The 25,957-nt window shown below is 47.7% G+C and overlaps 10 protein-coding genes across 10 annotated transcripts; 7 read left to right on the plus strand and 3 right to left on the minus strand.

Moving 5' to 3' along the window:
* Positions 1 to 576: 576 nt before the first annotated feature.
* K441DRAFT_604019 (uncharacterized protein) lies at positions 577 to 2,440 on the minus strand. The gene is made up of 3 exons (XM_067645329.1): positions 2,086 to 2,440; positions 1,787 to 2,034; positions 577 to 1,729 (listed from the first exon to the last, which is right to left on the minus strand). Exons 1-3 carry the CDS (start codon positions 2,135 to 2,137, stop codon positions 788 to 790), a joined length of 1,242 nt encoding a protein of 413 aa, XP_067508315.1. The 5' UTR covers positions 2,138 to 2,440; the 3' UTR covers positions 577 to 787.
* A 73-nt stretch (positions 2,441 to 2,513) lies between these two features.
* K441DRAFT_674352 (uncharacterized protein) lies at positions 2,514 to 2,975 on the plus strand (the record flags this gene model as incomplete). Its single annotated transcript, XM_067650746.1, has 1 exon — positions 2,514 to 2,975. One exon carries the CDS (start codon positions 2,514 to 2,516, stop codon positions 2,973 to 2,975), a length of 462 nt encoding a protein of 153 aa, XP_067508316.1.
* Positions 2,976 to 3,174: 199 nt separating this feature from the next.
* On the plus strand, positions 3,175 to 4,770 carry K441DRAFT_542363 (histone deacetylase; the record flags this gene model as incomplete). Its single annotated transcript, XM_067642685.1, has 2 exons — positions 3,175 to 3,560; positions 3,636 to 4,770. 2 exons carry the CDS (start codon positions 3,175 to 3,177, stop codon positions 4,768 to 4,770), a joined length of 1,521 nt encoding a protein of 506 aa, XP_067508317.1.
* A 1,033-nt stretch (positions 4,771 to 5,803) lies between these two features.
* K441DRAFT_693550 (uncharacterized protein) lies at positions 5,804 to 8,390 on the plus strand. The gene is made up of 2 exons (XM_067652661.1): positions 5,804 to 6,047; positions 6,100 to 8,390. The coding sequence occupies exon 2, from the start codon at positions 6,127 to 6,129 to the stop codon at positions 8,053 to 8,055; it is 1,929 nt and encodes a 642-aa protein (XP_067508318.1). The 5' UTR covers positions 5,804 to 6,047; positions 6,100 to 6,126; the 3' UTR covers positions 8,056 to 8,390.
* Positions 8,391 to 9,650: 1,260 nt separating this feature from the next.
* K441DRAFT_541847 (uncharacterized protein) lies at positions 9,651 to 12,225 on the plus strand (the record flags this gene model as incomplete). Its single annotated transcript, XM_067642667.1, has 3 exons — positions 9,651 to 10,184; positions 10,239 to 11,304; positions 11,357 to 12,225. 3 exons carry the CDS (start codon positions 9,651 to 9,653, stop codon positions 12,223 to 12,225), a joined length of 2,469 nt encoding a protein of 822 aa, XP_067508319.1.
* Positions 12,226 to 12,755: 530 nt separating this feature from the next.
* K441DRAFT_684812 (NAD(P)-binding protein) lies at positions 12,756 to 14,050 on the plus strand (the record flags this gene model as incomplete). Its single annotated transcript, XM_067651820.1, has 5 exons — positions 12,756 to 12,919; positions 13,105 to 13,118; positions 13,318 to 13,370; positions 13,454 to 13,897; positions 13,955 to 14,050. The coding sequence occupies 5 exons, from the start codon at positions 12,756 to 12,758 to the stop codon at positions 14,048 to 14,050; spliced, it is 771 nt and encodes a 256-aa protein (XP_067508320.1).
* A 603-nt stretch (positions 14,051 to 14,653) lies between these two features.
* K441DRAFT_654208 (NAD(P)-binding protein) lies at positions 14,654 to 16,015 on the plus strand. Its single transcript, XM_067647656.1, has 5 exons — positions 14,654 to 14,738; positions 14,793 to 15,025; positions 15,072 to 15,144; positions 15,192 to 15,282; positions 15,405 to 16,015. Exons 1-5 carry the CDS (start codon positions 14,671 to 14,673, stop codon positions 15,894 to 15,896), a joined length of 957 nt encoding a protein of 318 aa, XP_067508321.1. The 5' UTR covers positions 14,654 to 14,670; the 3' UTR covers positions 15,897 to 16,015.
* A 1,509-nt stretch (positions 16,016 to 17,524) lies between these two features.
* K441DRAFT_542738 (alkaline phosphatase-like protein) lies at positions 17,525 to 19,374 on the plus strand (the record flags this gene model as incomplete). The annotated part of the gene is made up of 2 exons (XM_067642707.1): positions 17,525 to 18,713; positions 18,788 to 19,374. The coding sequence occupies 2 exons, from the start codon at positions 17,525 to 17,527 to the stop codon at positions 19,372 to 19,374; spliced, it is 1,776 nt and encodes a 591-aa protein (XP_067508322.1).
* A 334-nt stretch (positions 19,375 to 19,708) lies between these two features.
* K441DRAFT_541846 (RNA polymerase Rpc34) lies at positions 19,709 to 20,910 on the minus strand (the record flags this gene model as incomplete). The annotated part of the gene is made up of 2 exons (XM_067642666.1): positions 19,709 to 20,516; positions 20,666 to 20,910. 2 exons carry the CDS (start codon positions 20,908 to 20,910, stop codon positions 19,709 to 19,711), a joined length of 1,053 nt encoding a protein of 350 aa, XP_067508323.1.
* Positions 20,911 to 22,278: 1,368 nt separating this feature from the next.
* Positions 22,279 to 23,857, minus strand: K441DRAFT_654213 (GroES-like protein). The gene is made up of 3 exons (XM_067647657.1): positions 23,571 to 23,857; positions 23,295 to 23,506; positions 22,279 to 23,230 (listed from the first exon to the last, which is right to left on the minus strand). The coding sequence occupies exons 1-3, from the start codon at positions 23,690 to 23,692 to the stop codon at positions 22,542 to 22,544; spliced, it is 1,023 nt and encodes a 340-aa protein (XP_067508324.1). The 5' UTR covers positions 23,693 to 23,857; the 3' UTR covers positions 22,279 to 22,541.
* Positions 23,858 to 25,957: the final 2,100 nt, after the last annotated feature.

Genomic DNA, 25,957 nt, shown 5'->3' on the forward strand with positions numbered 1-25,957 from the left:
CAACCAAGCAAAGCCGGGATCAACGTCGATTTGGGGCACTAATGACCATACGGTGAGGGCGTGGCGTTCTCTCAGTTACAAACGTGAAACGGTATTTGTAGGTCCTTAGGTAAAGACGGTGGATTTGAGTGGCTTGCCTCGTTGTCAAAAGAAAAAAAATTGGGCGCGAACAAAGAAGGAGCGTGTGGATGGCAAGAAGGCAGGCTCTGGTCAAAGAGCGCAGCAGAAGGAGCGTGAAGGGATCAAAGCAGTAAAGAAGCAGGGCAGAAGAAGGGGTGCTGGGTGTCGGTCTGCAAAAGACTGCAGAAATGGACGAGGTCCGCTATCCCTTTCGCAGACCTGGCGCTAACGCGGTCAACGGCGGTAAACGGCGCCCAAGGGGGGACGAATTGCGCGACGCAGGCGAACAGAGCGAACCATGGGCCATTATTATCTGCAATAGCCAGGATGAAATTGCTAAAGACCGCCTGCAAATCCCTGCCCACCTTTCCCCCGAGGTCAGCGACATTCAAAGATCAGGGCGGGATCAAGATGAGGTCAAGATGTGGTCAAGATGTGGTCAGATGTGATCACCGGAAACATGGCGAACATCAGCTTTGGATTAATTAAGATATCTTAAAAGGGTATCTAAAACACTTGGAATTGTAATGCTCCATCATTTACGCATATCCATATCCGTGGCAGAAAATGACAAGACAATGATGCGGTGGCTACGTGCCGACAAAACTCCCATACTTCCATCCAATAACAACCTGTAAGACTCACATCACCCAGCATCGTCTGTCCTTCATCGAGCTCGCTTTATTTTGTTCGGTGGCTTAGTCTTGCAGTCCGGGCACAACCAATCCCCGACCGGCTCTTCCTTGATCCCTACACAATCCCAATGAAACCACTGATACTTGCAGTCTTCGTTATCGCAGGCAACCATATCACCATAGCTCACCCTCTGGCAGAAGCAGTACTTGGTGTCATCGCCTTCATCATCTTCCTGATCCGCTGCGCCGTCGTTGCCGGTCCCTGACATGGTCTCGTCCTCAGATCCACCTTCACTCACTACGCTCTCGTCATCTGCTGTGGTAGATGGCGAAGCTCTTGAACCACCATTCAAACGCCGGCGAGACTTCTTTGACAAGCTGACCTTGTTACCAATTTGCCTACGCAGGGACTGAGGGGGCACTACTTTCTTAGTGGTGGCAGTCTTCTTTGCCGGCCGTGGCCCTGCACTTCCGGCCCGGCTCCCGGGAGTTGAAGGCTTGGGCGTGCCAGGACCTAGAGACGATTGACGAGCCAGAGCTGAGGAAGCCGATGGAAGCGTGCCTAGGGTTGCAGTAATGCGGCGACGTTTGGTCTCGCTCCCAGCGGACATTTCACGCTCCTGCCGTGCACTTGGTTGCATATTGCTAGCGGATTGCGCATTTGCGAGGCGTTGCTGATTGAGGAGTGCCTGGGTCTGCATGTTCTGCAACGAAGAGGGGTTTATCCTTCCAGCCGCTGAGGTAGCCGTGACGATACGAGCAATGGCAGCGTTAGCGATACTCGTGCCTCCACCAGTGTTTCCAGAGAGAGGGTGAAGTGGCGTATTCGCCCCAGTGTTAGTAGATGAAGAAGGGGGGACCATGTTCCCTGGAGATTCTCGCAATAGGGACGGTAGCTGAGGATCCATAGGGATAGACCCATCGTTCTGCAAGTCGCGCATTTTAATATCTAGTCGTTTGACATGCCGATCAAGCTAGAAATTGTATCAGCGAACCGCTGTAAATCTCAAAGATAAAGGAGTGTAGCCTACCAAGGCAGCAGCTTTCTCACTGAGACCAATTTTCTCCTCTTGCAAGATCTGTGCTTTGTCGTAATTCTGTGAGATGGTCTTAGAATACGACTCCTCTTTTGGATTTTGAACCAGGCTGCCATTCAACTTGATGAATTTTTGCAGGCTAGCATCGCGCGCGTTGATAATACTTCGACATTCCTGAATTTGCTGATCCTTTGCTTGCATCTCTTCGTAGAGATGGGATATCTCCGCAGGAAGATTCGCCACTAGTTCAAATGTTATTGGCCGATACTGCCAGAACATTTAGGATTGCTCACCATCATGAACGAACTGTTCCAGGACCGATGCCGGGTCTTCGGCGATGGCCATGTGTGACGCCGACGCGATAATGCTTGTCGCGGGGTTACGACTAGTAGAGACAGTGTGCAATGTAAAGTATACGAGAAACTATCAAACAAGCAAGCGCGATTCCGTCTCTGATGGAAATTTGATGGAAAGAGGTGCTTGAAGTAAATGAAATGTGGCAACTGCCAGTGAAGCTTTTGTTAATTACAGAAACAACTACGAGTGAATGAGGATTTGTAACACTCAAACAAGACTTGGCTTCACTTCTTTCCGTCCTAATCTCTTCAAGCGAATTTCTTGATCTGCAGAATCGTGGGCTCTTTGACGTTACAACCTGAAGATACCAATTCCAAGAGTTCGAAGGCAGAATCGCCTCGACAAATCACGTGGCTTTGTCAAAATGCGCGATACCGAAATGGGCGGAACCGACAGCGCCTCCGAGCCTTCATTCTCATCTCCACCATCCAGCCAAGGCAGCGAATACGTTGACGAATACATCAATAACGAACTCCGTAGGAAGTCCAAGGAGTTCAAAAAAGAAGCTGAAGAAGGACGCAAGAAGGGCCGGGAAGTTCAGGAAAGACCAGGACAGGTCGAACTCAGCAACTCACACGGTCGTCTCACAAGCCCCAGTAGCGTCTCACAGAGGGGCTATTTGCTAGATAGATCAGAGCCAGACACTCTAAGAACTAGGTCTGCGAGTTCGGAAGGACCTGCTACATCTTCTTTCTCCAGGGGGCCGACTTTTCCTCCTCGTCTCTCTCCATCAGACAGCCAAAAACTCGAATGCTCTCAGTGCTGCACGCAAAAATTCCAGGAGCTCCTCAGATTACAATTCTTCCAAGGAATTATTTCCGTCTAAATCACGCCACAACCCTGGCAGAAATAATTTTAGCAAGGAATCTTTACAATCTAGAAGCCAAACAGGAGCTTCTACGTTATCCGGGAACCAAACAACTGCTACGAAGTATTCCTGGAGTGAGACAAAGAACTGGTAATCCGAAGACGCTCCTGGCCCGTCTCTCATTCCCAAGAAACGCGGAAAGAAGGGGAAAGCTACTATGAGAGTCGATGCGCCAGGACCGTCAAATGGCTCTTCAAACAAAATAGTGGAAGAATGGATGTCCCCGGACAACTATGTGGAAGATTATCAAGCTTTCAAGCTACTCAGTAACCAGGAAAAAGAATTAGTCATCCGTAAGGAGGCGGAAGAGTATGGAATTGAAAGACCACAGGGGTACAATGTCTCGTTCCATTACAATCCTCATGTCGAATACCACCATTTCGGAAGCTCTCACCCTATGAAACCATGGCGGTTGACCCTGACTAAACAGCTAATACTGGCTTACGGTCTCGAGTACACCATGGAGCTCCATGAACCAAGGCCAGCTAGTTTTGATGAACTCGCAATTTTTCATGATCGAGAGTATCTCGACTTTCTAAAACAGTACGTTCAGAACTGTCCTGATTAGATCTCGTCATACAACCCTAGGTCAATGCAAGGCTAACATCATCGGTTCAGTATAACGCCCCAAAACATGGATCCTGAAAAGGAAGAATACCTCAACTTTGGCTTTGGTGGTGAATCTAACGATTGTCCTGTTTTTGATGGTCTCTGGAACTACGTGTCTCTCTATAGCGGTGCTTCTTTACATGCTGCCAGCAGCCTACTTAACGGGCAATCTGACATCGCGATTAATTGGTCCGGCGGTCTTCACCACGCCAAGAAGAATGCTGCATCCGGCTTCTGTTACGTGAACGACATAGTCTTGGCCATCCAGCTCCTGCTCACCCAAAACCAGCGTGTTTTGTATATTGATATTGACGTGCATCACGGTGACGGTGTAGAGCAAGCCTTTGAATCCATAGACCGCGTTATGACGCTCTCTTATCACAAATTTGGTATGGATAGAAACAACTACCCTTTTTTCCCTGGGACAGGCAACATCAATGAAATGGGACCGACGGACCCATCTAACCGGGGCAAGGGCCACTCCCTCAACATTCCTCTTGATGATGGCATTGATGATGATCAATACAAGTGGCTCTTTAAAACCGTCACCGGGGCCGTTGTGCAAAAGTACAACCCAAATGCCATTGTCTTGCAATGCGGCGCTGACTCTCTGGGCGGCGATCGCCTAGGTAAATTCAACCTCAACATCAAAGCGCACGGATTCTGTGTCGAGTTTATCAAGAGCTTCAACCTACCCTTGCTTCTGGTTGGTGGCGGCGGTTACACGCCTAGAAATGTTGCAAGAACATGGTGTCATGAGACGGCTGTCTGCGTTGATGCGGAGTTGCACAATAATCTCCCCACCCACCTACCTTACCTGCAAGCTTTCCAGGGCGAGGAGAACGGCGGTGGTGTTCTATACCCAGACCTCCACAATACGAAACGCCATGAGAACATCAACACTTCGCAGAAACTTAACAATATCGTCAAACAAGCACTTGAAAATTTGAGATATCTTGAGGGTGCACCGAGTGTGGTTGTTAATCAGAGAGGCCTTACAGAAGAGCAGATTGCGCGTATTAGGGAGAAGGTAGAGAGGGAGTTAAAGGAGGAAGCCGAGGATCGGGAGAGAGCCGATGCTGAGGCAGGGAGAAGGAGACGTGAGAGGAACACGGGCGGAAGAGGGGAGCATCGGTATCGGTAACGGTAGAAAATTGGAAGTTTTTTTTGGGATACGGAGCGGCTGCGGTCGGACATAAAAGTGACGGCGTTTGGGGTTCAATGCGAGTCACAGATACCCAGGCTTATGAGGTAGTGGGGCAATGTACTGATATTTATCAGTTGTGCATGTGCAGCACAGCTTCTTCCTATTACCATTTTATCAATATTCCACATGGGCAAAGCCAATCTTGCTGTGTGTTTAAGCAAACGCAAACACTTGACAGTTTGCTTTATTAAATGTCTGCACCCAGCAACTTAACAGCGAGTCCTATCCCTTGCAACGTCAGGGTCCTTAGAGTACGTGGTCCGTGCAGGAACACCACAATATTTCTGAGTACGGGCACCAAATTCAGCCAATCTAATTGGTTGGTTCTTATCGATAACCTAAGGACCCGAATTGGCGTTGCAAGGGATAGAGAGTTTGCCTCTTGTAGGTATACATGTGGGATTTAAGGACTCGGTGGGATATCCACGCGTGGATTATAAGTAGATATCAACAGAGAATAGCGACTTGGGGCAAAGTACAAGGCCTTTGCTAGCTCTTTGCTTCCGGGTACAGCCAGCCCTATCAAATCGGGAAAGGAGCGCTGCCTGGCACGGTGAGAGACTAGATTCAACCTTCATTGTCCGTCCTTTAAGAAATCCCTCTGCATATTTTATTCTACTCCACAGCCCACCTGGTCCTGCCAGTAAAAAGAACTTATCGTACTAACAAGACCACCTGTCTAGCTGATACTGATGCTATTTTCAAATTCGTCTCAGGTAGTGCTACGCTTCCAGTTCACAGCCAAACGCCCCTCACACAATGCGGCTTGGCAGACTAATATGTGGGTGCCCTACCTTTATTGTTAGCGCTTTCGGGCCGGGCCTAGTTGCTTCTCATGCTCGCCACTAGCTTACCGTACAACCTGATATGCGATTCCGGTATCGCTAACTGGGTGACTCACAGAGCGGCCTTTCAGGAGTTCTTCTTGAGCCACTCTGCCCACGAACGTAGCACCAGAGTGATAGGACATCACAGCTAGAATATTCTAAAAATAAAACGTCGACATGAGGTGCGACACAGCCTTCTCTGTTTCCGCCCCACCATATCTTTGGGGGCTGAAAATCAAAGCAGGAGGTCTGCTGATGACACGGCCCCCTCCTCTTGCCAGACACCGAAACGCTACAAATTTAAAATGGCATTAGGCCCACTACAACAGTTCCTCTACTGCCCTTGTAAATGGCTTTAGGTGGCTAAGATAATTCTACATATCCTTAGTATGTTTAGCCCTGAAGTATCTAAGGCCCACATGTGCTAATTATAAAATAGCCAAAATATCTTCAAGCTTCAACACCTATGGCCAATAAATCTATGCTTGCGCAGCAAGACTGGACTAACGGATCACTTTTCTCGCAATCTAATTGGAATTATTTTGCAGTATACCCTGGAAACGATCACGAGCAACACGTCTACTTGACCATTTTTGCCAATAATCTGAGTTCTCTTTCGTTCAACGCAAGCGATCCCACAATAACATACGGACTAGCAATCGCTGCTTCATTATTTGACCCTGACGTCCTGCGCCAACCAGTCTTGTGCATTAACCCACTCAGCGGCCAGTATAATGTCCTCGCACGTGGCTTGTATTATCTGCTGCTGGTTGTTTCTTTCTTTTTCCGCCACCACAGTTGGTTGGGGCCAGCAGCGCTCGGAACAGCAATGGTGTATGCGGCGACATCGGCTGTCCACCTTTTTGCCTTAATCACCCAATACAGGTTCGGATATCCGCTTGGCCCCTTAGGTTTCCACCGGGATAAAGATAACTCGCACGCATTTGGGGATGTTGATCTGTTTGGAATCACGGCAATACTCGCAGCAGCAGGAGTAATGCTAGCACCGATCCTCAATTGGTCAACTTCAGTCCGCACGCACGAAAGCCAAGCTGTTATTGTGTACTGGGGCATCCTTATATTTGCTACTTTAACACCTGCGGTCATCTACCAAGCTCGATTGTTCCGTGGCGATTGGTCTCTCAACATGCTGCCTTCATTTGCCTCTTGCCCAAAGGGCATATCCCAAGATTGCGATTTCATTATCAACAATCAACCCCTAGAGTTTGAGTCTTACAGTCGTTGCCAATGCACTGATTTTTGTGGACTTCTAAGCCCATCGACACCATTACGAAGCTCCACAAACATGGTAGCATTTCTTGGACGAAAAGCTGCCAATAACGGTGTTGATAAAGACGCGTACCGGATCTTACTGAAAATAAACCTTTTCGCCCTGGCCTTTATCATTCTCCACGGGGCTGTAGGGATCCTAACCTGTCGCTCAAGTCAGGCGGGCGTACGAAACGCTCTCTTTCGCCTGCTTAACGGGAGGGCCGCAGGATTACAAAAGACCACTCTCCGAAAATTGCAGACATTTTTCGCAAAGTTTGTCGCGGCAAATTTTTACATTTTTGCCATACTTGGAGCATTCATATGCCCTATGGTATTCGTGGTTACTATTGTGGTTAACGAACTGCTCCTCAACGCGCTTCCAGTAAGCGAACACAGCGATGCCGTTGGAGCTTGGAGTAGCTGGGTGGCCGCTGCTTTTGTATTGCTCGCCGGCGGAGTTGCTCGATACCACAACACGATAATGGCATCACTCGCAACTAGTTTAAAAGTAACTAGTCGCCTGTTTGGTTTCGGTAAACGAACAACACCTCCATGGCAATCAACTGGCAGGGGGAAACCATTCCGTGGTCGCATCAACTTGTTTCTTCATCATGCATTCAGTCTCGAAGTGCATATCTGGGGTACAATTCGTTTTGGAGCGTGGTCGATAAAGGCCGGGTTCACGATGTTCTGCGAATGGTGGAAACATGCGGAGAGGCTGTCTCAGCTACATTCTCAAGAGCTCGATTCTCTATGGTTAAACATTCCTGGGAAGCCAGTATGCAACTGCGGTATTTGCGGACTGGATACTCAAGATAAGGGAGATAATTCAGCAGGAGACCAAAGTCCAAATCTCAATACGGATTATCAGCCTGTATTTTCACGGATGGACACAGACGAGGTTCCGCTCGTTCATCATTCCCCGATCTATTCCAGATCCACATCCGACCAGAGTGCTTTTTCTACCCAGCGCAATCAAGCACCTAGGTCGCATGCCATCCCGCTCGAAGAAATCAATAGACCTCTAATGCCTATGGGGCGAAGTCATGGATCTCAGGGTGAGATCGACTTTTCAGGCTACGGCTGGACATCTGAAGGAATACCGCCAGGTACCATTCGATAGTTGATTGCATATTTAACTCGATATATGCCTTTTATCAGCATGAAATCATTAGCCGATGGATACGACTGGCCTAGTCTCGGCTTTTAAGTGTGGAGAGTGTTGATATCGAATTGAAACAAACCTTGATGAAACCAGCCTAGTCAACCAGTTCACCCCTTGGTTATTGCCGCTGTTATGAAGTTGGTCCTAATTTTGGGGTTATCTCATTCAAGAACTATCTTTCGTTGTTTATATCTAGCGATCTTATAGGGTAATTTAAAGGCAGCCAATGGAGTTAGGTTTAGACAACGGGAATTACTCAGAGTATATATCCATATATGGTTAAAGCATCCACCTAGTTTTTAGTATCTTAATTAAATGTGATGAAAGCTAAACAACCTCTTGCATTGCGCACCCTCTACACCATAAGCTCCAGCCCACGTAAGCCGGCACCACCGAGAAAATAATGATTGGTCAAAAAACAAGAAGGCAGACACGCCGGTGAGTACCCTGGTAGAAGCCAGGCAAAAACATGCAGGAACCGTCCACTCTCGCACCTGGGGAGGCGTGGGAGGGTTCCGCTCAAAGGGATCCATTTATCCCAGCGCATGGCGCTACCTGGAGCTACGCCCGGCCTGGAGCGAAGCTGAAACTCTTTCAACCAACAACACCAGCCTGCACACCCTATCAAATAGTCTACACCCTTTAATACATCCAGGCTTCTGGAGATACAAGGGGGCCTCCTGAGCGGGCTGCCGCGCCCACCCTGCAAGTTTGGTGGCAATATAGTAATATTCTAAGAAAATAGTGTGGATACTACTAAAATGTCACAAAACTTGCAGGGTGGGCGCGGCAGCCCGCTCAGGTAGCCCTCTTGTAGTGTACATCTAGCCTCTCCGATCGCTTTCACACCGTAAGACATCATAAGACAGCCCAACACGATTTTTCAGGCACTCCTACAGTGGCCGTCCACTTGATCCTTCACAAGCAACGTAGCCGACACCCACAAAAACACCAGGTGGCTGAACGATTCGGCCGAGAACAAGAGTCACAGCTACCATCCTAATCTAGCCGCGTCATTCGTATTCCTCTCTCTAACATTGGCCAGTCATGGGTCTCAAGGAGGGGCTCCACACTAGAACACACCGCATAAGTTTGAGAAGGATTCTAGGCCTGTCCGAGGAGGCAATAACGCAAAGGAAGCTTCGTAAGCAAGGTTTCTGCCTTGCGATACCAATGCATGTTATCAGATCAGATGGTCAAGATGGAATAGGAGCCATGACGAAGATGTCGGCATTCTTCCATACCGACATTCTATCAAAGGGGTTCATACATTTAATTTCCTCAGGCCCTTGTGCCCCATGTCTCTTTGCAAAAATCGAATAGACGCAGTGACTCATATTAGTTAGAAGTCTTAATAAGACCCCATGCGCCAAAGCGGAAGCGGTATACCCCAGTAAACGAACCCAAAGCTAAGGAATCGGAGGTTGATCTTCCCTTGCCACCGATGTCCAGGTATAATACAGGGATCATCTCTCTTGAAATCGCTGCTTTTAAATCCCACTGGTCCGCTCCGCCGGCACCCTGCGATTACGTTTGATCACCTATTCCTTACCATGACGGACGTACAGTCCTTCTCAATATTGCGAACGCCTACCGGCAATGATCGCGTTCAGAAACCCAGCGGTTCAACAATCATGCACAGCAACAGCTCAAGTGGTGGTGCCAATCCGCGTTCCTGCGTTACATGTAGGAAGCGCAAGGTTAAATGTGATAAAAAACAACCCTGCAGTAATTGCACCAAGGCAAGGATAGAATGCGTGTTCCCAAATCCTGGCCGCGCGCCCAGAAAAACGAGAAAACCGCCGGATGGAGAGTTGATGGAGAGGCTGAAGAGATTGGAAGGAGTGGTACAAACCTTGAATGCACAGGTTGAAGAGGAACAACAGGCGCATAGCGATGAAGGACAAAGATCGCGACAGGGCTCTCATGCCAACGGAGAGGATAAATGTTCTCGAGGAATGGGCTCTCCTACCGTTGCTGTAGACGATACCGTTGACGGGCTTGAATCTAGGTTTGGAAGATTGGTGGTCGATGAAGGCAGGAGCAGATACATCAACAATAGCTTTTGGGCAAGTCTCAACAACGAGGTATGTTTGCTTTTGCATGGATGTCTTGGAATTGCATTAATTTAATTGTCATAGGTGGAAGATCTCAAAAGCATACTCGTCAACGCTTCCGACGATGAAGACGAGTCCTACCCCTCCCCAGCAACCTCAGATGCATGCTCAAGTCACCAAAGCTTTATATTCGGATACAGCTCAACGAGTGTCGGCATGCTCGATCTACACCCTCCCGCAGATCATATACCAATACATTGGTCACTGTTCAAAGAAAATGTCGACCCCCTGTGTAAAGTTCTCCACGTACCAACAATAGAACCTAAAGTACTTGAAGCTGCGAATCATCTAGACAAAATTCCTAAAGGTCTAGAGTGTCTCATGTTTTCTATTTACTACGGCTCGATAACAAGCCTAACGCCGCAAGAATGCCTCGAAAAGTTTGGGGAAGAACGGTCAGGCCTCCTAATGAAATACCGCTTTGCGTTAGAACAATCCCTTTCCCGCGCAAACTTTCTATATTGCGACGAAACCATCATATTACAGGCATTCGTTATCTTTCTTATCCTCCTCCGCCGAAATGACGATGCCCGCGTAATCTGGACTCTGACGGGACTTGTAGTGCGTATTGCACAGACTTTGGGCATTCACCGTGACGGTAGCCATTTTAATCTTTCCCCTTTCGAAATCGAGATGCGGCGACGGTTATGGTGGCAAGTCTGCATCTTGGATGCACGGGCGTCCGAGGATCACGGATGTGACCCAACAATCGTCGAAGCTCAATTCGATACTCAAATGCCCCTAAACGTAAATGACACCGACTTAGACCCAGACATGAAGGAATTTCCCGAGGGCCGGGTTGGATTCACGGAGATGACGTTTTGTATTATCCGATTCGAAGTCGCCAATATATTCCGCCGGATCCTGTACATACCACCTGGCCCTAACCGGTGCAGTGCGTACTTCGCAAATCTCAGCATTCCGGAAAAGGAGAAGTGGATTAGCGAGTGTCATCAGCGACTGGAAGAGAAGTACCTGAAAAATTGCGACATGTCAGTACCTCTTTATTGGGTGACAGCGACTATCTCCAGACTAATCATGTCAAAAATGTGGCTAGTTGTCTACCACCCACACCAGAGACGCGACGGAGGTGAGTGTTTACCGTCACGTCCAATGCAAACGTTTAGCTAACGTATTACAAGGTGCCAGTCTACCCCAAGAAACAAAGGACAAATTATTCATCACCTCACTAGAGAACATCGAATATTCCATTCTGCTGGAGACGGAAGCCCGAACGATGAAATGGGGCTGGCTTTTTAGGACATATGTGCAATGGCATGCCATAGCATTCTTGCTGTCAGAACTTTGCGTGCGCACCAAAGGCGAAGCTGTCGAAAGAGCTTGGCGGGCGCTTGAAGCGACAGCTGGGAAGTGGTGGTACCCGCTTAATGAAAGTGCTAGCAAAAGATATCGCCAAGGCTGTTTATGGAGGCCACTGCGGAAATTAATGGCGAAAGCCAGAGCAGCTAGAGAGCGAGAACTGGCGCTCGAACGTGCAGCGGCATCGCTGAAAACTCAGACGACGTCCTACGCAGACATTGGTCAGGTGTTTGATGCTTTACCGCCAACGACTCAACAGCAACCTTACAAGCAACTTGACGCGATGCTTCAGCCCACAGCACCCAGGCTGGGCGAGGTTCCTTCTTCGTCCCCACCGCGCATCCCAATAGGACAGTCAATTAGTAGTCCGACAAATGTTGAAGCTCAGAACATTAGCGAGCTTACGGAGATGGGCTTTGACTGGTTTATGGGCGATCTATCTATGATGGGTCCGTTAGCAGAAGATATCACCCCAGGCTCGATCAACGGACTTATGCAGGATCGAAATTTATCACCCCAGAACTCCGGTACAAGCCCAAATTCCCCTGTCCTTGGTGACGGAGGTCTCGATTGGACAAATTGGGATGACATGGTAAGAGAATATGGAATGGACGTGGACATGGATTCAGCTGTCCCAAGCCAGATGAATATCAACGGTGCGGGCATTATGAGACTGCCGACGTGGTTTTAATGAGAACAACCGCTAGACTTTCTATCGCTATGATGGGAAAGCAATAGGCGTTATATGTAATGCGGAAACGGTATTCGACCTAGCCGTTATCGGACAGATGAATTATATATCAGACTATAGAGATGAGGCGTAATGGGAACGCCCTCTACTCTTGTGGGATGCCGGCGATAGTTTGTGATGTAATTTAAAATATACCCCCCTCTAACCCTCTAAACAACCATCCAGAGTAAGATGCAGCTGCTCCTAAGAGACGTTGCTTTCGGCCAGCACGTAGACGCACGTGTGGTAGGGCGGAACAACTTTCCATCCTTGGAAAACCCTCTGCATAACTATCTTCATCTTCCCTACACAGCGCTCAGCGGACAGAAAATTGTACCCCTTCGTATTTACCCTCGTGCTGCTGCAGTACATGAGCCTGATCTTCCTGCCATCTCTGGCGTCAACTTGTATATTGGGTGCTTTCAGAAATAATTTGGCTTCTATATGTCTTTTCTTCGTCTTCACTTCTGTAAGACCGTTTCTGAACCATCATGTCTAAACCGATTGTCTTGCATCCTGGCAATGACATCAAATGGATCCATGAGCTGTACAAAAACTTGCGAGAAAATTTTACCATCAAGCGCAGCTACAGCATGAATAGGGCCGACTTCATGCAGGCATTAAAGACCAAGCAATTCGGAGACTTTGTTGCGATGTATAGACCTTTTTAGAACACAGGTGGAGAATTGGGCAATTGGGACGATGAGCTTATGTATACATCTTTATCATTCCCGCATTGTGATCACCTAGTACTAAAGTTGCTTACAGATCGCATCTCCCAAAGTCTTGCAAAATCTGTGCCAGTGCAGGCGCTAGCTTTGATTGAGCAGATACCACAAGGATGGTTGGGCAAGGTAGGCCATTGTCAAGTCTAAGCTCCCTAATGTCCTACGCACACGGACGCCCAGCAGCAACGCCTCACCAAACCAAGACTCTAAACAATTATTTTGGGGGTTTTTATTTTATTGAGGGTGCCTATGGCACATGTGATCTCTTATTATCCTCATCGAAATCAAGCATTTCAGCTGCAAGCATCCAACGAGGCCTAAACAGGGGTTATATACTGCAATGCCGCCGTCACTTGTACCGGGTCCGTAGCGGATGCGGTGATCTGGCTCACTCTCTCAACCTTCCGTAGGTTCTCTTAGTCCGCAATATCAGCACGCTCCCTTGACGTGGAAAATTTAAGGACGCTAATCGAAACATTGCGGCTGTCATCCATAATCCAAACGGCTTCTTTCTTGGAATTATCGGACTTGGCAAGATCGGCTACAGAATCGCACAGAAGGCGCAGACTTCAATTGAAATGAAGATCCTTTATAACGACATCCGGCGAATGCCGGCCGAGATAGAGCAAAGTATCAACGCCAAGTTCTACGAGAAGCTGGACGATATGTTGGCAGATGCAGGCTGTGTTCTCGTTGCTACTCCATTTCCCGGTGGCAGGGTCATGGATGCACCCCATTTCGCGATGATGAAGCGTGGATCACGCCTAGTCAACAGTGCCCGTGGAAAGCTCATTGACGAGGAAGCGCTAGTAACCGCCTTGGAAAGTGGACACCTTGTATCTGCTGGCTTGGGTGTGCACTACAACGAGCCAACTGTCAATCAAAAACTTGCGAAGATGGAAAACGTATAGCCGCTATCTCGCACTGCGGGTGCTTCAATAGGGCCTCATATTGGGTTTGAGAGACTGAGGATGGAGAATATTTTGAGCTTCTTTTCCACGGGGAAGACGTTGACTGCGGTCAATCTACATTGGCTCAGGGGTATGCCTAAGCCATAGGGTTATTTTATGAAATTTATAAAAGTGCTTGTTTTGGAAGCATTTATATCATCCCACTACTGTTCTAGTCGAGCGGATCTGTATTATCCGATGCCTGGCGCATAAAGATTTATTTCCATGTCTCGAAGTTAGAAACGGGGTGGCTGAAGTTCTCATAGCTAGATACCACAAAAAGAGACCTTTTGAGAACGGCTTTTCTTGCTGCATTCTAGTCCGACGGCTTCGCAAAGGCAAACAGGACTGGCTGAGTCTGAATTGGGAAGTTAAGCGAACGAGCAGATGTGGCGTTTCTAGGGGTGCCCTATCCCAAGGACGCCTGGTCTTCGATATAGGCGTGCCAGGCCACCCATCGCAACATTTGAACTCCGCGGTTTGCAAAGAAACACAAACTCGATTGACATCCCCTATGCGCTTGCTGATCTACAGAGAGGTCAGGCTGTTCTAAAAAATTTATAATATTAGTGGTATTGCGGGTGGTTAGAGTGTGATGCGTTTTGTATCACTTGACGATTTTTAGTGAAACGACTGTAGCCAATCCAGTGAATTAATTCCGGTTTCTCTTGTCAGCGTCAACCTTCGTATTTGCCACAGCATCAACGACTCATCTACCCACCGAAAAGATGGTTTGGAAGCCCGTCCAAGACATGCCAGATCTCACGGGTAGAGTTGCTCTTGTGACTGGCGGAAAGTTCGCTTCTGATCTCCAACTCTTATTCTCTTATTAGCTAACCAGTCTGCTCAGTAAGGGAATCGGCCTTACAACAGTGGAACAACTCGCGAATCATGGCGCAAAAGTTTACATGGGCGCTCGCTCCGAGGGCAAGGCCAATGAAGCTATCAGACAGATACAGTCCGCGAATCCGTCTCTAGATGGCAAGGCCATCACATGGATCCCTCTGGACCTCGCTAGCCCTGCATCTGTTGTAGCAGCAGCTGAGAAGGTATCAAGTGCGGCGTCTCGGCTGGATATCCTGAGTAAGATATGTTTGGGTCCTCCAAACATGCGTTACTAACCTAATAGTCAACAACGCCGGCGTAACAGCGGGCCCATTTGCGAAGACCGCAGACGGTATTGATACGAATATGGGTGTTAAGTACGTTGCTCAATGTCATCCAAAAAAAAAACCTGCTAACTCGCCAGCCATATCGGACACTTCATTCTTGTAGACCGTCTATTACCCTTGCTGATAAAGACGGCGTCTCAAGCAAATACTGACGTCCGCGTCGTGACGGTAAGCTTTATTTACTTGTTCGTTTATTTACTTATTCCCTTTTGAGTATTTTGCTCGTCCACTGAAGACCCGAGTATTTCGACAACCCGGAAGAGTTCCTATCCTAATAACTCCTCGCTCAGGTCTCTTCTATGGCGGTCTCTCAAGCCCCAGCTACAACAAGATTCGACACACCGGAGTCCCTCTATAACCCCTCCGGTCTCGAGGATAACGCTATAATGTCAATGATGAAGCGCTACGGGATAAGCAAGGTTGCCAACACGCTCTTCGCCTCAGAACTTCAACGCAAGATGGACTCCGAAGGTGTCCCCATCATATCCATGTCAGTTCATCCGGGCGCCGTCGCCACGGATGGCGGGATGGGCCTCTTCCCGGTCTTTGTCAAGCCACTATTGAAACTGGTAATGGCCACAACACTCCAAGGCGCCACGACCCAACTATTTGCTGCGACTGCGGTAGAGGTCGGGAAGGAGAAGGCAAAGTATGGTGGCAAGTACCTCGTTCCATATGGGAAAATCAAGTACCCTGGGGCGCTGGCAGCGAATGAGAAGTTGGCTGGAGAATTGTGGGAATCGACAAACGGGTTGGTGGGAAAGCTGCTCTCAAAGGCATAGGTGCTCCCTAGATTTGCATGTCCTCCTTTTGCCAGAACCTATCCTCTAATAACAGATGTCCCCACCAGAATTCTCTTTCTAGGTCTTACGAAAAAGCTACTTCAAAGTTTATTTCCCCGAAAGTGACGTACTTGAGTATACCTCCAGTGATAATAGGTTGGTTAGAAAAAGCCTAAGCGGATCTCTGGTAGGCTGCCTAGCCGGGCGGATCCTGTAATGTGGTGAAGTGCACCGCAATATTGACCCCGGCGCTCAAGCCTCAGCTGAAATGCTAGGAGCAAATCTCCAAATACACACTAAGTAGCCCGAACCATATCCTCGCCAATCCCGCATCCGTTTCTGAGTGTCAGACGCCCTCTTTTCTGACATTTAACAAATGTTGTTGTATGTTATTGTTGGATTTAAAGGCGGGTAGTCAGTGGGACACTTTTAAACAATATGTCTCCAGTACCGCAACCCTACGGCCATACTTCCATTGGAATCTGGAAACTCAGCTGCGCTAGGCGGAAGGTGCTAACCTAAGTGCAGTAATCGGAGAGTGCGGCGCTGAAAATAAGCGCTAGACTCTTCATGAAAACAAATAAATATAATTTCCTTTCCAGTTTTATCTTGTTTTTACGGCTCTTTCGAAATCTTGGGCTGATCCTTTTCAAGATTTATTGCTTCTACCTCTGGCCATAGAGCATATTCATTGAGGTAGCCATCATAATTCAGTTTAAATGTCGTGGATTTAGTGCCATCTAAATAGTATATATTTCTTTAACTCTGATATCTTTGAACATATATTTTCTAGCAGTGCATTTGAATGCTTACTCCGCACCACAGCTTTTCACTTCCTTCCCGTTTCTAAGAAATACGTTGCTAATAGTTCACAGCTCCATAATGTCGGCTTCAGGAGCAAAGGAAGGCTGACACAACCCAGAGATTGCCGAGTTATATAGCGAGCCGAAGCTGCATCGGGGCCCTTCGCTCGAGCCGTAATTAAGCAATCCGGGCTCACTGACTACCCGAGCTCTGCAGGCCCACTTGTCGTATTCGATAATGCTTGTAGTACGGGCGCCGTGACGGCCCAGCCGTTGCGAGCTCTTAGTAAATGTATGATAATGTTCATTACAACATCCCCGTAATTAGAATTGAATTGATGTGCTTTCATAAATGCATACATCATATATTAGTTACAGCGCGTTAAAGAATAAGGTTTTCTCTTCTGATCAAGACATATATGAAGACTTCCAGTCGTATTATGCGGCTTCATTATTCGTACTCCGTATTTATAGTCTGGATATTTGGACCGAGAGGAATGATGGCGCAACTCCAGGCTTCCCTTTACTGCCGTTCTCATGATGCGAACTTCTCTGAATGATCACCTGAGCAGAGTTTGCGGCGTGACATACCGTAATACCGCAGCGTTGTCTCAGAGGTAAGGTGTCAGATTATGGAGGCGGAGCCGTCGAGTCTGCAGGCTTGCCAAGCCATCCTTTGGCGATGCTTCAGGTTCCAGGTATCAGCCATCTTTCCCTCATCAACACTCTCTCTCGTTCCTTATTTTGTCACTCTTTCATCTGCATTTGAGTCTCTTTACCTAACCGATAAAGCCAGCCGAAGACTTTCGCACGTCAGCCAACAACATGGCTAGGGGAGAACAACCACTCCTCTCCCAACGTGCCTCCTCCGAAATCTCCAACGACCGTGATCTTGCCGAAGAAGATGCCCTCCTCACTGGTCAGCGAATAAACAGGGGTGATAATTCAAGAGGATGGAAATTCTGGCGAGAAATCGGCTTGTTTGTCTGGGCGCTGCTGGCCACTGCCGTCGTTATCATCCTCGCTGTTTTCTACCAGAAGCAGCACCAGTCGCCAAAACATGGAGACTCCGATCCATCCGGGAAGCGTAATCTGATATTCATGGTTAGCGATGGCATGGGGCCGACGAGTTTGTCGTTGACAAGGTCGTTCAATCAGTTTCAGAATGGACTTCCCTGGGGTGACCAGCTAGTTATCGACCAGCACCTTATCGGCCAGTCTCGGACACGCTCAACGTCAAGTTTGATCACGGATTCCGCTGCAGGAGCAACAGCATTCTCATGCGGATTGAAGAGCTATAACGGGGCTATCTCGGTGCTGCCGAACCATGACCCCTGCGGGACCGTGTTGGAGGCAGCGAAGAAGGCAGGATACATGACTGGGCTGGTTGTTACTACGAGGATCACCGACGCTACGCCAGCATGCTTTGCGGCTCATGTTAATATGCGTTCGGAGGAAGACCGCATCGCCGAGCAACTCATTGGAGATTACCCCCTTGGACGAGTGGTGGATCTTATGCTTGGTGGTGGGCGCTGCCATTTCCTGGCAAATACTACACAAGGATCTTGCCGCGATGACGGTAAAGATATTGTGGCTATGGCCAAGGAGAAAGGTTTCAGCTATGTGGACGACCGAAAAGGTTTCAATGGATTGAAGTCAGGCGCAGCAGTCAATTTCCCGCTGTTAGGTCTCTTCGCCAACACAGATATCCCATATGAGGTCGATCGCCGAAACGAGGACGATGTCTACCCGTCTCTTCACGAAATGGCCGAGACTGCTCTCAAAGCATTAAGCGACGCGACCAAGAATAGCGACAAGGGTTTCTTCCTGATGATTGAAGGAAGCCGTATTGACCACGCTGGCCACCAGAACGATCCAGTAGCTCAAGTTCACGAGGTTCTCGCATATGACAAGGCTTTTGCTAGTGTTTTAGAGTTCCTAGAGAAAGACCCCGTCGACGCCGTCATGGTCAGCACAAGTGACCACGAGACTGGTGGCTTGGCAGCTGCTCGGCGTATGTACCATGATTCCTCTCCTGCTTTTCTTTCTTTTTTTTGTCCTCAGCCTATACTAATCTTGCACTAACAGAACTCCACTCTACCTATCCCGAATACGTCTGGTATCCAGGACCACTCGCCAATGCCTCCAAATCCTCCGAGCGCCTTGCCGCCGAGTACCACCAGTATCTCTCTGGTAACCCTTCCGATGCAACCAGCTACGTTAAAAACGCTGTTGTAGAAGGTCTCGGCATCCACGATGCCAGCGATGCCGAAATCTCATCTCTCGTCGAAACTCCTGACCTAGTCGCCGTCCTCTTCGCAGATATGATCTCGCGACGCTCACAAACCGGCTGGAGTACCCACGGTCACTCTGCTGCCGATGTCAACATTTACACCTCATCGCCCTCCGCTGCTGCCCCGCTGATAGGTAATCATGAGAACACGGAGGTGGGCGAGTTTTTGCGAAATTATCTAGGCGTGGATGTTGAGGCTGTGACGAAGGAGTTGAGGGAGAAGGGCGTGCTGTTTGATACACTTGATGCAGATGGAAAGAGTGTAAGCTGGATGGGGAGAGTGCCAGACGCGGGTGAAAGATTAGATGGCCAGGATCACATGGGCCATTATGCTGGTGATTTCAAGAAGCACAAGAGGGGATGCGAGATTTGTGGTGTGTAATTAGAGAACAACCAGGACGGGGTTTCGGCGTTCTAACGGGAAGGTACTGGCTTTACGAGTGACTACCCTAGTTTAGGCAAATTTTGATGCTGCAATTGTATTGGTATTGTTTTCACATCTTGATGGCTTGCAATAGTTGTATTCCACCAGCACGAATATTTTTCTGAAAGACTTCTGATCGACATCCTGCCTTCTGAAAATTGGACCTCTTAAACACCTCCGCTATGCACCAGTAAATGCTACAGATAACCAGCCCATTTTATCCCCCATGCGAATCATAGCCAGACCCAGACACCCACAAAGCTGTCCTCGGCTTCCTAACGCCCAAGATATATTAACTCGTCCTCAACCACTCGGTGAAATAAACACAACTTTTTGCATTAACCGGGCCGCCTTCTTCACAAAGTGCAAAAACAGGGCATCTGCCACACGGCGCTTGGCTGAACCCGTTGCCATCCCCTTCCTCACCGACCCCCTCACGATCCACTGCCCCACGTACGCTACGGTAGCCGAGTGCGCCCATCCTTTCAACCTTGCCGTCAAAGACGAGATTGTCAAGTAGAACTTGGAGGTCCGGTTCTTGGAGCGCGATGGATGTATCAACGACGCCCGAGGCGCGGATGTAGGCGAGGATGGAGGCGCAGGTGGGGTAGTGGCGGTGCGATGAAGGGTGCGGTATCAGGGGAAGTTTGTGTGGACCCAGTGGGGGTTTGAAGAGCGGGGGTTCAGCCTCGATGTCATTCGTGCTGGACATGGCATATGCTTTCTTCTTCGCGATGGCAGCTTTGCTAGGCCCTTTCTGCTTCTGCTCCACCCAACTCTCCCGTTCTACAAATCTCACGACGATGTTGGAGAGAGCTTCGATGAGGTCGACGTCTAGCTCGCCGTCTTGGTGCCAGGGCCCGCCAACGACATCTTCGGACGGCATGAGGTGCGCGAGCATGTACATTTTACGAGTAGGGAACTTGACGTTGTTGATGGCCTTGATGAGGGCTTTGGACTCGAGTTGTTTGAGGCATTTGGTCATGATGGTTTGCGTCACACCAGTTTTGGCCTTGATAGTCTTGGTCCAGATTCCTGCTGTACTCGAGGATTCAATGTGGCTGAATATGAGACGTTCATCGGGGGTCATGGACTTGAGTCTGCATTTTAATGACTGATATTAGTTGAGTGTTTTGTATAGATATGAAATATCAGATCAAGAAAAAGGGTTGTACTATACTCGCAAGTATATACACAGGGCAGGTTATTCTTAAGGGAAAGTCATTAGATAAACTGTATTCTTACTCACTTGGCTGCCTCGTCCCTACTCCGCAGTTTATAACAAACCTGACCTTCCCATGTCATGACCTGCAGCATATGCGCATCTACAAGCTCCTGAATGAGCCCCATAAGGGATGCACTGTCGTCAGCAACTTGCATATTGGCAAGATCCCGCTGATAGAAAACAGTGTCGGGAGGAGCTTCTGCGCATCTGTCATAGAGTTGGTCCTTTTTGCTGGCGCTAGGTGCGCCAGGCTTAGATGGGGATGCCATTGTAGATACTGGCGTTGACAAAGAGTTCTACCTGTCGATCATGAGGATGGTACTTGAGTTAGGACTGTGTCGTGATTGCGGCTGTGGTGGAAGCTAGGGTGGAGGCTAAGTGAAATTTCCCACTCTTTTCAGACCGCCTTGAATTCTGCCGTCGGTGGTGCGAATCTTGGCCGAAGCCCCTTGGCCGTCTCGCACTTCGCTGGTGAGTTTCTTTCGACCTCTTATCTTCTCGACTTATTTAGACCTTTTAGGCTATCTTCAGATGCTCAACCGTCCGTATCTCTTAACCCTGCCGAATCCAGATTTGAAGATCCTCCTACGAGAGAAAGCCAAGATAAATATGGCCGAGTGGATCCCCGTTAATATACAATCAGTAGACATCCCGCAGTCGCTGCGGTTGCTGCTGTCCTCCGCATCGCCTAGACTCTTCGGGCAAATACCTCGCTACATAAAGAGTAGCATCGGCCCTCTGTATCAACGCACAGTTTTCCCCGGAAACACGCGGCGACTAAGTCACTTATGTCTTCTCAAACGGTCACATCCAATTCATCCTAAATTAGCCGGTTTCGTTTAGACTTTTGGTCGCGAGTCTTTGCGGAGCAAGATCGAGAACCTGGCTTGCTGTACAGAGCGAAGGATTGGCCAGTGTCGTGCCCAGCTAATGCCCATAACACTTGCAGCTAGAAACTTCCATAGTTGCCTTTTCTAGTTTCTGAGCCTTCTAGACCTATCATCAAAATATCAAATACGAATACTTCCTTTCTCCTCATCTTTCAGGCTTTGTAACACCAAAAACGGTTCATGAAGTTATTATTCAATGAATATGTTGGGACAACCCCAGACCCACTTCATGCAGATGCGGGTATCATTAGCCGTGGCGTTCTAGCTCATGGAAAAAGACAGATGCTCTCAGACCCACTGCTCATCTTGCCCCAAGCCTTCGGGGAATGTCTACAACCAAGCTGGTATGGTTTACTTTTCATAATTACCAGACTCTTCCCTATCAGTTAACCAAATGCGCAGTCCGGGCTGCATAGTCGTGCGTGGCATACATAATGCGTGCGTGGTGAGTTTCCAATCACAATTCCCTGCCGAGATCATAGTACCTACTGAGCGTGGAGCGGTGAGTACGCTAACCAATAAATACCTTAAACAGCCTTAGAAAGCTTCCTGGGCGCCTGATGCAGCGTTCCTGAAGGTTCTACGTGGGACTTGCACTAGCTTCTCTACCAGATACCCCGTAACTTACTCCAGATTGATTTAAACTGGGGATTTAGTGTAGTAGGGGGTTTAACTGCCGGCACAGGTCACCCAGAGAGAATATCACTCATCTCGTAAATTCCCCCCATTCTAGAACCCATACTAGTGAAGGCTCCAAACTTCATCATTTGAGAAGGTCGAATGGTAAGATCCTATATAGAATTCTCTGTTGAGATGTCAATCTACTTGCAATGTGGGGATGACAGTAGAATTTTCCCAAGTTTGTTGATAGAGATGTGGAAATGAAACTATCCAACATGTACCTAGACTCTGATGCAGAAACCCCCAAGTACAACCTAGCATACCAAATTGATTTCATGAAAGCGCTTTCGAACCAATACGCGAAGTATTGAGCATACCAACCCGTATACCTACAGTGAAGCACTCTTTGCGCCTTCCGTGTCCGCAATCCTGAAAACATATTTCACTGCACTCGCTTTCCCATCCTTCAAATTCTTTAGCGCCTGTTGGATTCCTCCGAGCCCACCAGGCACCACCTCCGGCGGATGGCCCTTGAACCAACCTTCGTGAAGCCCGCGCGCCATATATCTAAAATAGATGTACGCGAAGTCTTTGTTATCGCCGTGTGCCGATCCAACATTTGCAAGGCTCTGTGCAACCGTTTTTGGGATTTCCTTGTACTCCTTACCCGACAATACAAGAGTGATGTTGCCGTGCGGGTCTAATACTTGTATGATATTCTGGTAGCTGCCTTTCTCGCTCACAGCATCAAATGCATAGCTAAGCTTAGCGCCCTTCAGTGCATCTTTAATACCGGAGACAACGGCATCATTACCCTCCCGATAGTCTACAATTGTGTCGCCCTTGCTGCGATCAATGAGTGTTTCGACATATGATGCTCCGTTTCCGGCTACCACAATGAGAGGGTGGATGTTAGCCCGGGCGGCGAATTTCAGAGCAAATGCTCCAACGGCAGAGGAACCGCCGTATACCACCAAGGGTATTGGAGAGGCCGCTGGGAGCCAGGGCTCGGGGAGACGAAGACGGGCATGAAGGCCAATTGCAGCAGTCATTGCCGCTAGAGGAAGAGTAGCTGCTTCTGTGTCGAGACTCTAGGTTAGCTTTGGGCTTAATTGTAAGGCGGTTGCAAGTGATATTTCTACCTTCGAAAGTGGTCTTCTTCGGGATATGGAAGGTCGTGTGTTGCCACGCAAGAGCATATTCAGCATAACTCCCTCCGGGCGTTCCCATCTCGTGGAAGGCTGCAACACGGTCACCAGGTTTAAATTCAAATACATTTTCACCAACAGAATGAACGATGCCAGCAATATCGTCGCCTGAGTTCGCACTTATTTTCCACCACTCTGGGGCTTTCCTTCGTAGTATTAGCTTCGAGTTTTTTTTCTAGGCGACAAACACTCTTCGTAGGATACCCATACCAGTCTTTCGGATTCGAGCCGCTCACGACAACCTTGATAACTAGCTGATCTGCGCCTGGATGCGGAATGGGGGAGTCAATAATTTCGACCTGGGGGCCGGGATGAACAATTACGTCTTTCATAATGACGGGATGAGTTGCTGCCGTATGGTAAATGTGTTGAAGGTTAGCATTGAGTATTGAGAAGCACCAAGAGTCGTTAAATACGCTATTTTTAGGCTATGGCCTGTAAATGCAATGGTCACGCAATCGAAATCATTATTAATGCAGACAGTTGAGTAATTGTTTTCGACAGCGGTCATGGTTGACAATGATGTCGACCGAAGTCAACCGAATATCGGGTTTTGGAGAATTATCTCCGACTAACTCCAACACCATGTCCAATCTCGATCCCCGGGGGGGTGACCCTGCTCATGCACTGGCACTCTGCATTCTATTAGGATTGCATTTTGACTTCGTACGGCTGTTCAAGCATATCTCTAGCTGACTTGGACTTAGCCCTCTATACAAGTGCTATGAGTTTACATCATTTGATTGCTAGGAACTACATGCCGCTTTAATGGGATTCAGCAAGTTGGTATATAAACTGACCTTAAAAATCAGACCATGTCTCAGGATGTTACGATAGCTTGCTTCTAGATATCGAATTGAAAAGTTTAAAGGGATATTTGTAGTACGCCAGTATGTTCGACTTAAGCCCAAGGTTAGCACTTCACCTCTCCAAGTCCCAACCCGGCCCCGAGCCCAAATCTCTTCAAACGAAATTCTCATCACTCAATTTCGCGTATGACGATGGTTCTGGAGGAGTCCTCCACATTCGTTTCTGGCTTACATAAGCAGATTCCCTTTGTTTCCATCGTGGTCAGGGTCAGTAAGCAACCACTTCTGACTCAGTAGGTATAGGCCTATATAAGGGCCTATATTCGTCGTAGATAGATTAGATAGATTTATATTCATTCTTTATTCTCGGATCCAGTTCATTAGGTTATGAGCACTCGTTACTACCAAGCTGTGACGCCAGAAGATTGATACCTTACTATAGGTTGCATAAAGGGTTACTATACCCGTGCTAAGTCATATCTTATTGTTCTATATTTGACGCCTTACCACAGGCCGCATCAAAGGTAACCACACCTACGTATAGGGTCATTTCCTATTGTCAAATTTACGCGTTAAATTCGTTTATTTACGCGTTAAAATCATTTATTTACGTGTTGCTATGGGTAAAGACTATCCAGGCATTTAACACCTTAAGAAAGACGGTTTAAATTGGCACTAATATCGGACACAGCTTAGCACGTACCTATATAGTGAGGGCCTTCTGCACATCCTTTGAGAGAATACGGCCCCACTCTACCTAAAGCTCTAGGAAGAAAAACCTATAATATTTATTAATCAAGTACTAAAGGACGCTGGCAAGGAGGAGCGAGACGAGATCCTTAAGAGGTTTTAAATTATTGCGGATACTAATGACTTAATTCGCTTAACTAATAAGGCACTCTCCAATGAGTATAATAAGGAGTTTAAATAGTATAGTAAGGAAGACGGCAAAGTCTGTTTAGTTATCCTTGGTATAATTAATAATAAGATTATTACTGCCTTAGAGTATAAGCAGACGGCGAAGGACTATATTAATTACCTTAAGCAGACGTTTAAGGCCCGCGGCTTAATCTATAAGGCTAACATATAGGAGACTTTTGTTAAGCTCTACTATTAATTAGATTAAGTAATTATTACTTTTTTAAGCTATTACTAAGAAGCGGTTTAAGGAGTTAAGTAGGTAAAGCTTACCCTAGATAACAAGATTATTAACTATTAATTTATTAACGCCGTTAACGAACACTTCCCTATATAGGCTCAAATCCAACGTAATAAGATTCGTAATAGCTATACGATTTTACTACTCTAATTAATCGCTAACCTCACTAATAAGGCTCAGCAGAAGGACTTACTTAAGAGCTTTACCTTAGTTAATAAGCCACTAAGTAACTTATATAAGTAGTCTAGTTAAGGACGTAGTAATGGACATAGTCGTAGCAATGGCCGCAGTAGAGGCGCCGGAGGAGCCGGTTATGGTACCTTATTAGGCAATTAAGGTCCTACTAAGAATGCTTTAAATAGGTATAGATAGTGTAAGTAAGGTTATCTAGGTAGCGAGGAAGGCTGCTAGATAAAGCATACCTATTTAAGGCCTAAATAGTAGAGACCTGGAGAGAGATAACTTTAGTGCTTAGGTAATAGAGTAGCCTTAAATACAAATAAGGCCTCTAAGGGGATATCCAATCGCCTATTTTAAGCTACTAATTCGGCTATTAGATCGATCTTTACTATATAAATCATTAGGCTAGCAGCTATAGCTTTAAAAATAAATATTAAGGACTTCTAGAT

This window comes from Cenococcum geophilum, assembly GCF_001692895.1.
Source record: "Cenococcum geophilum 1.58 unplaced genomic scaffold K441scaffold_6, whole genome shotgun sequence".
NCBI lineage: Eukaryota > Fungi > Ascomycota > Dothideomycetes > Gloniales > Gloniaceae > Cenococcum > Cenococcum geophilum.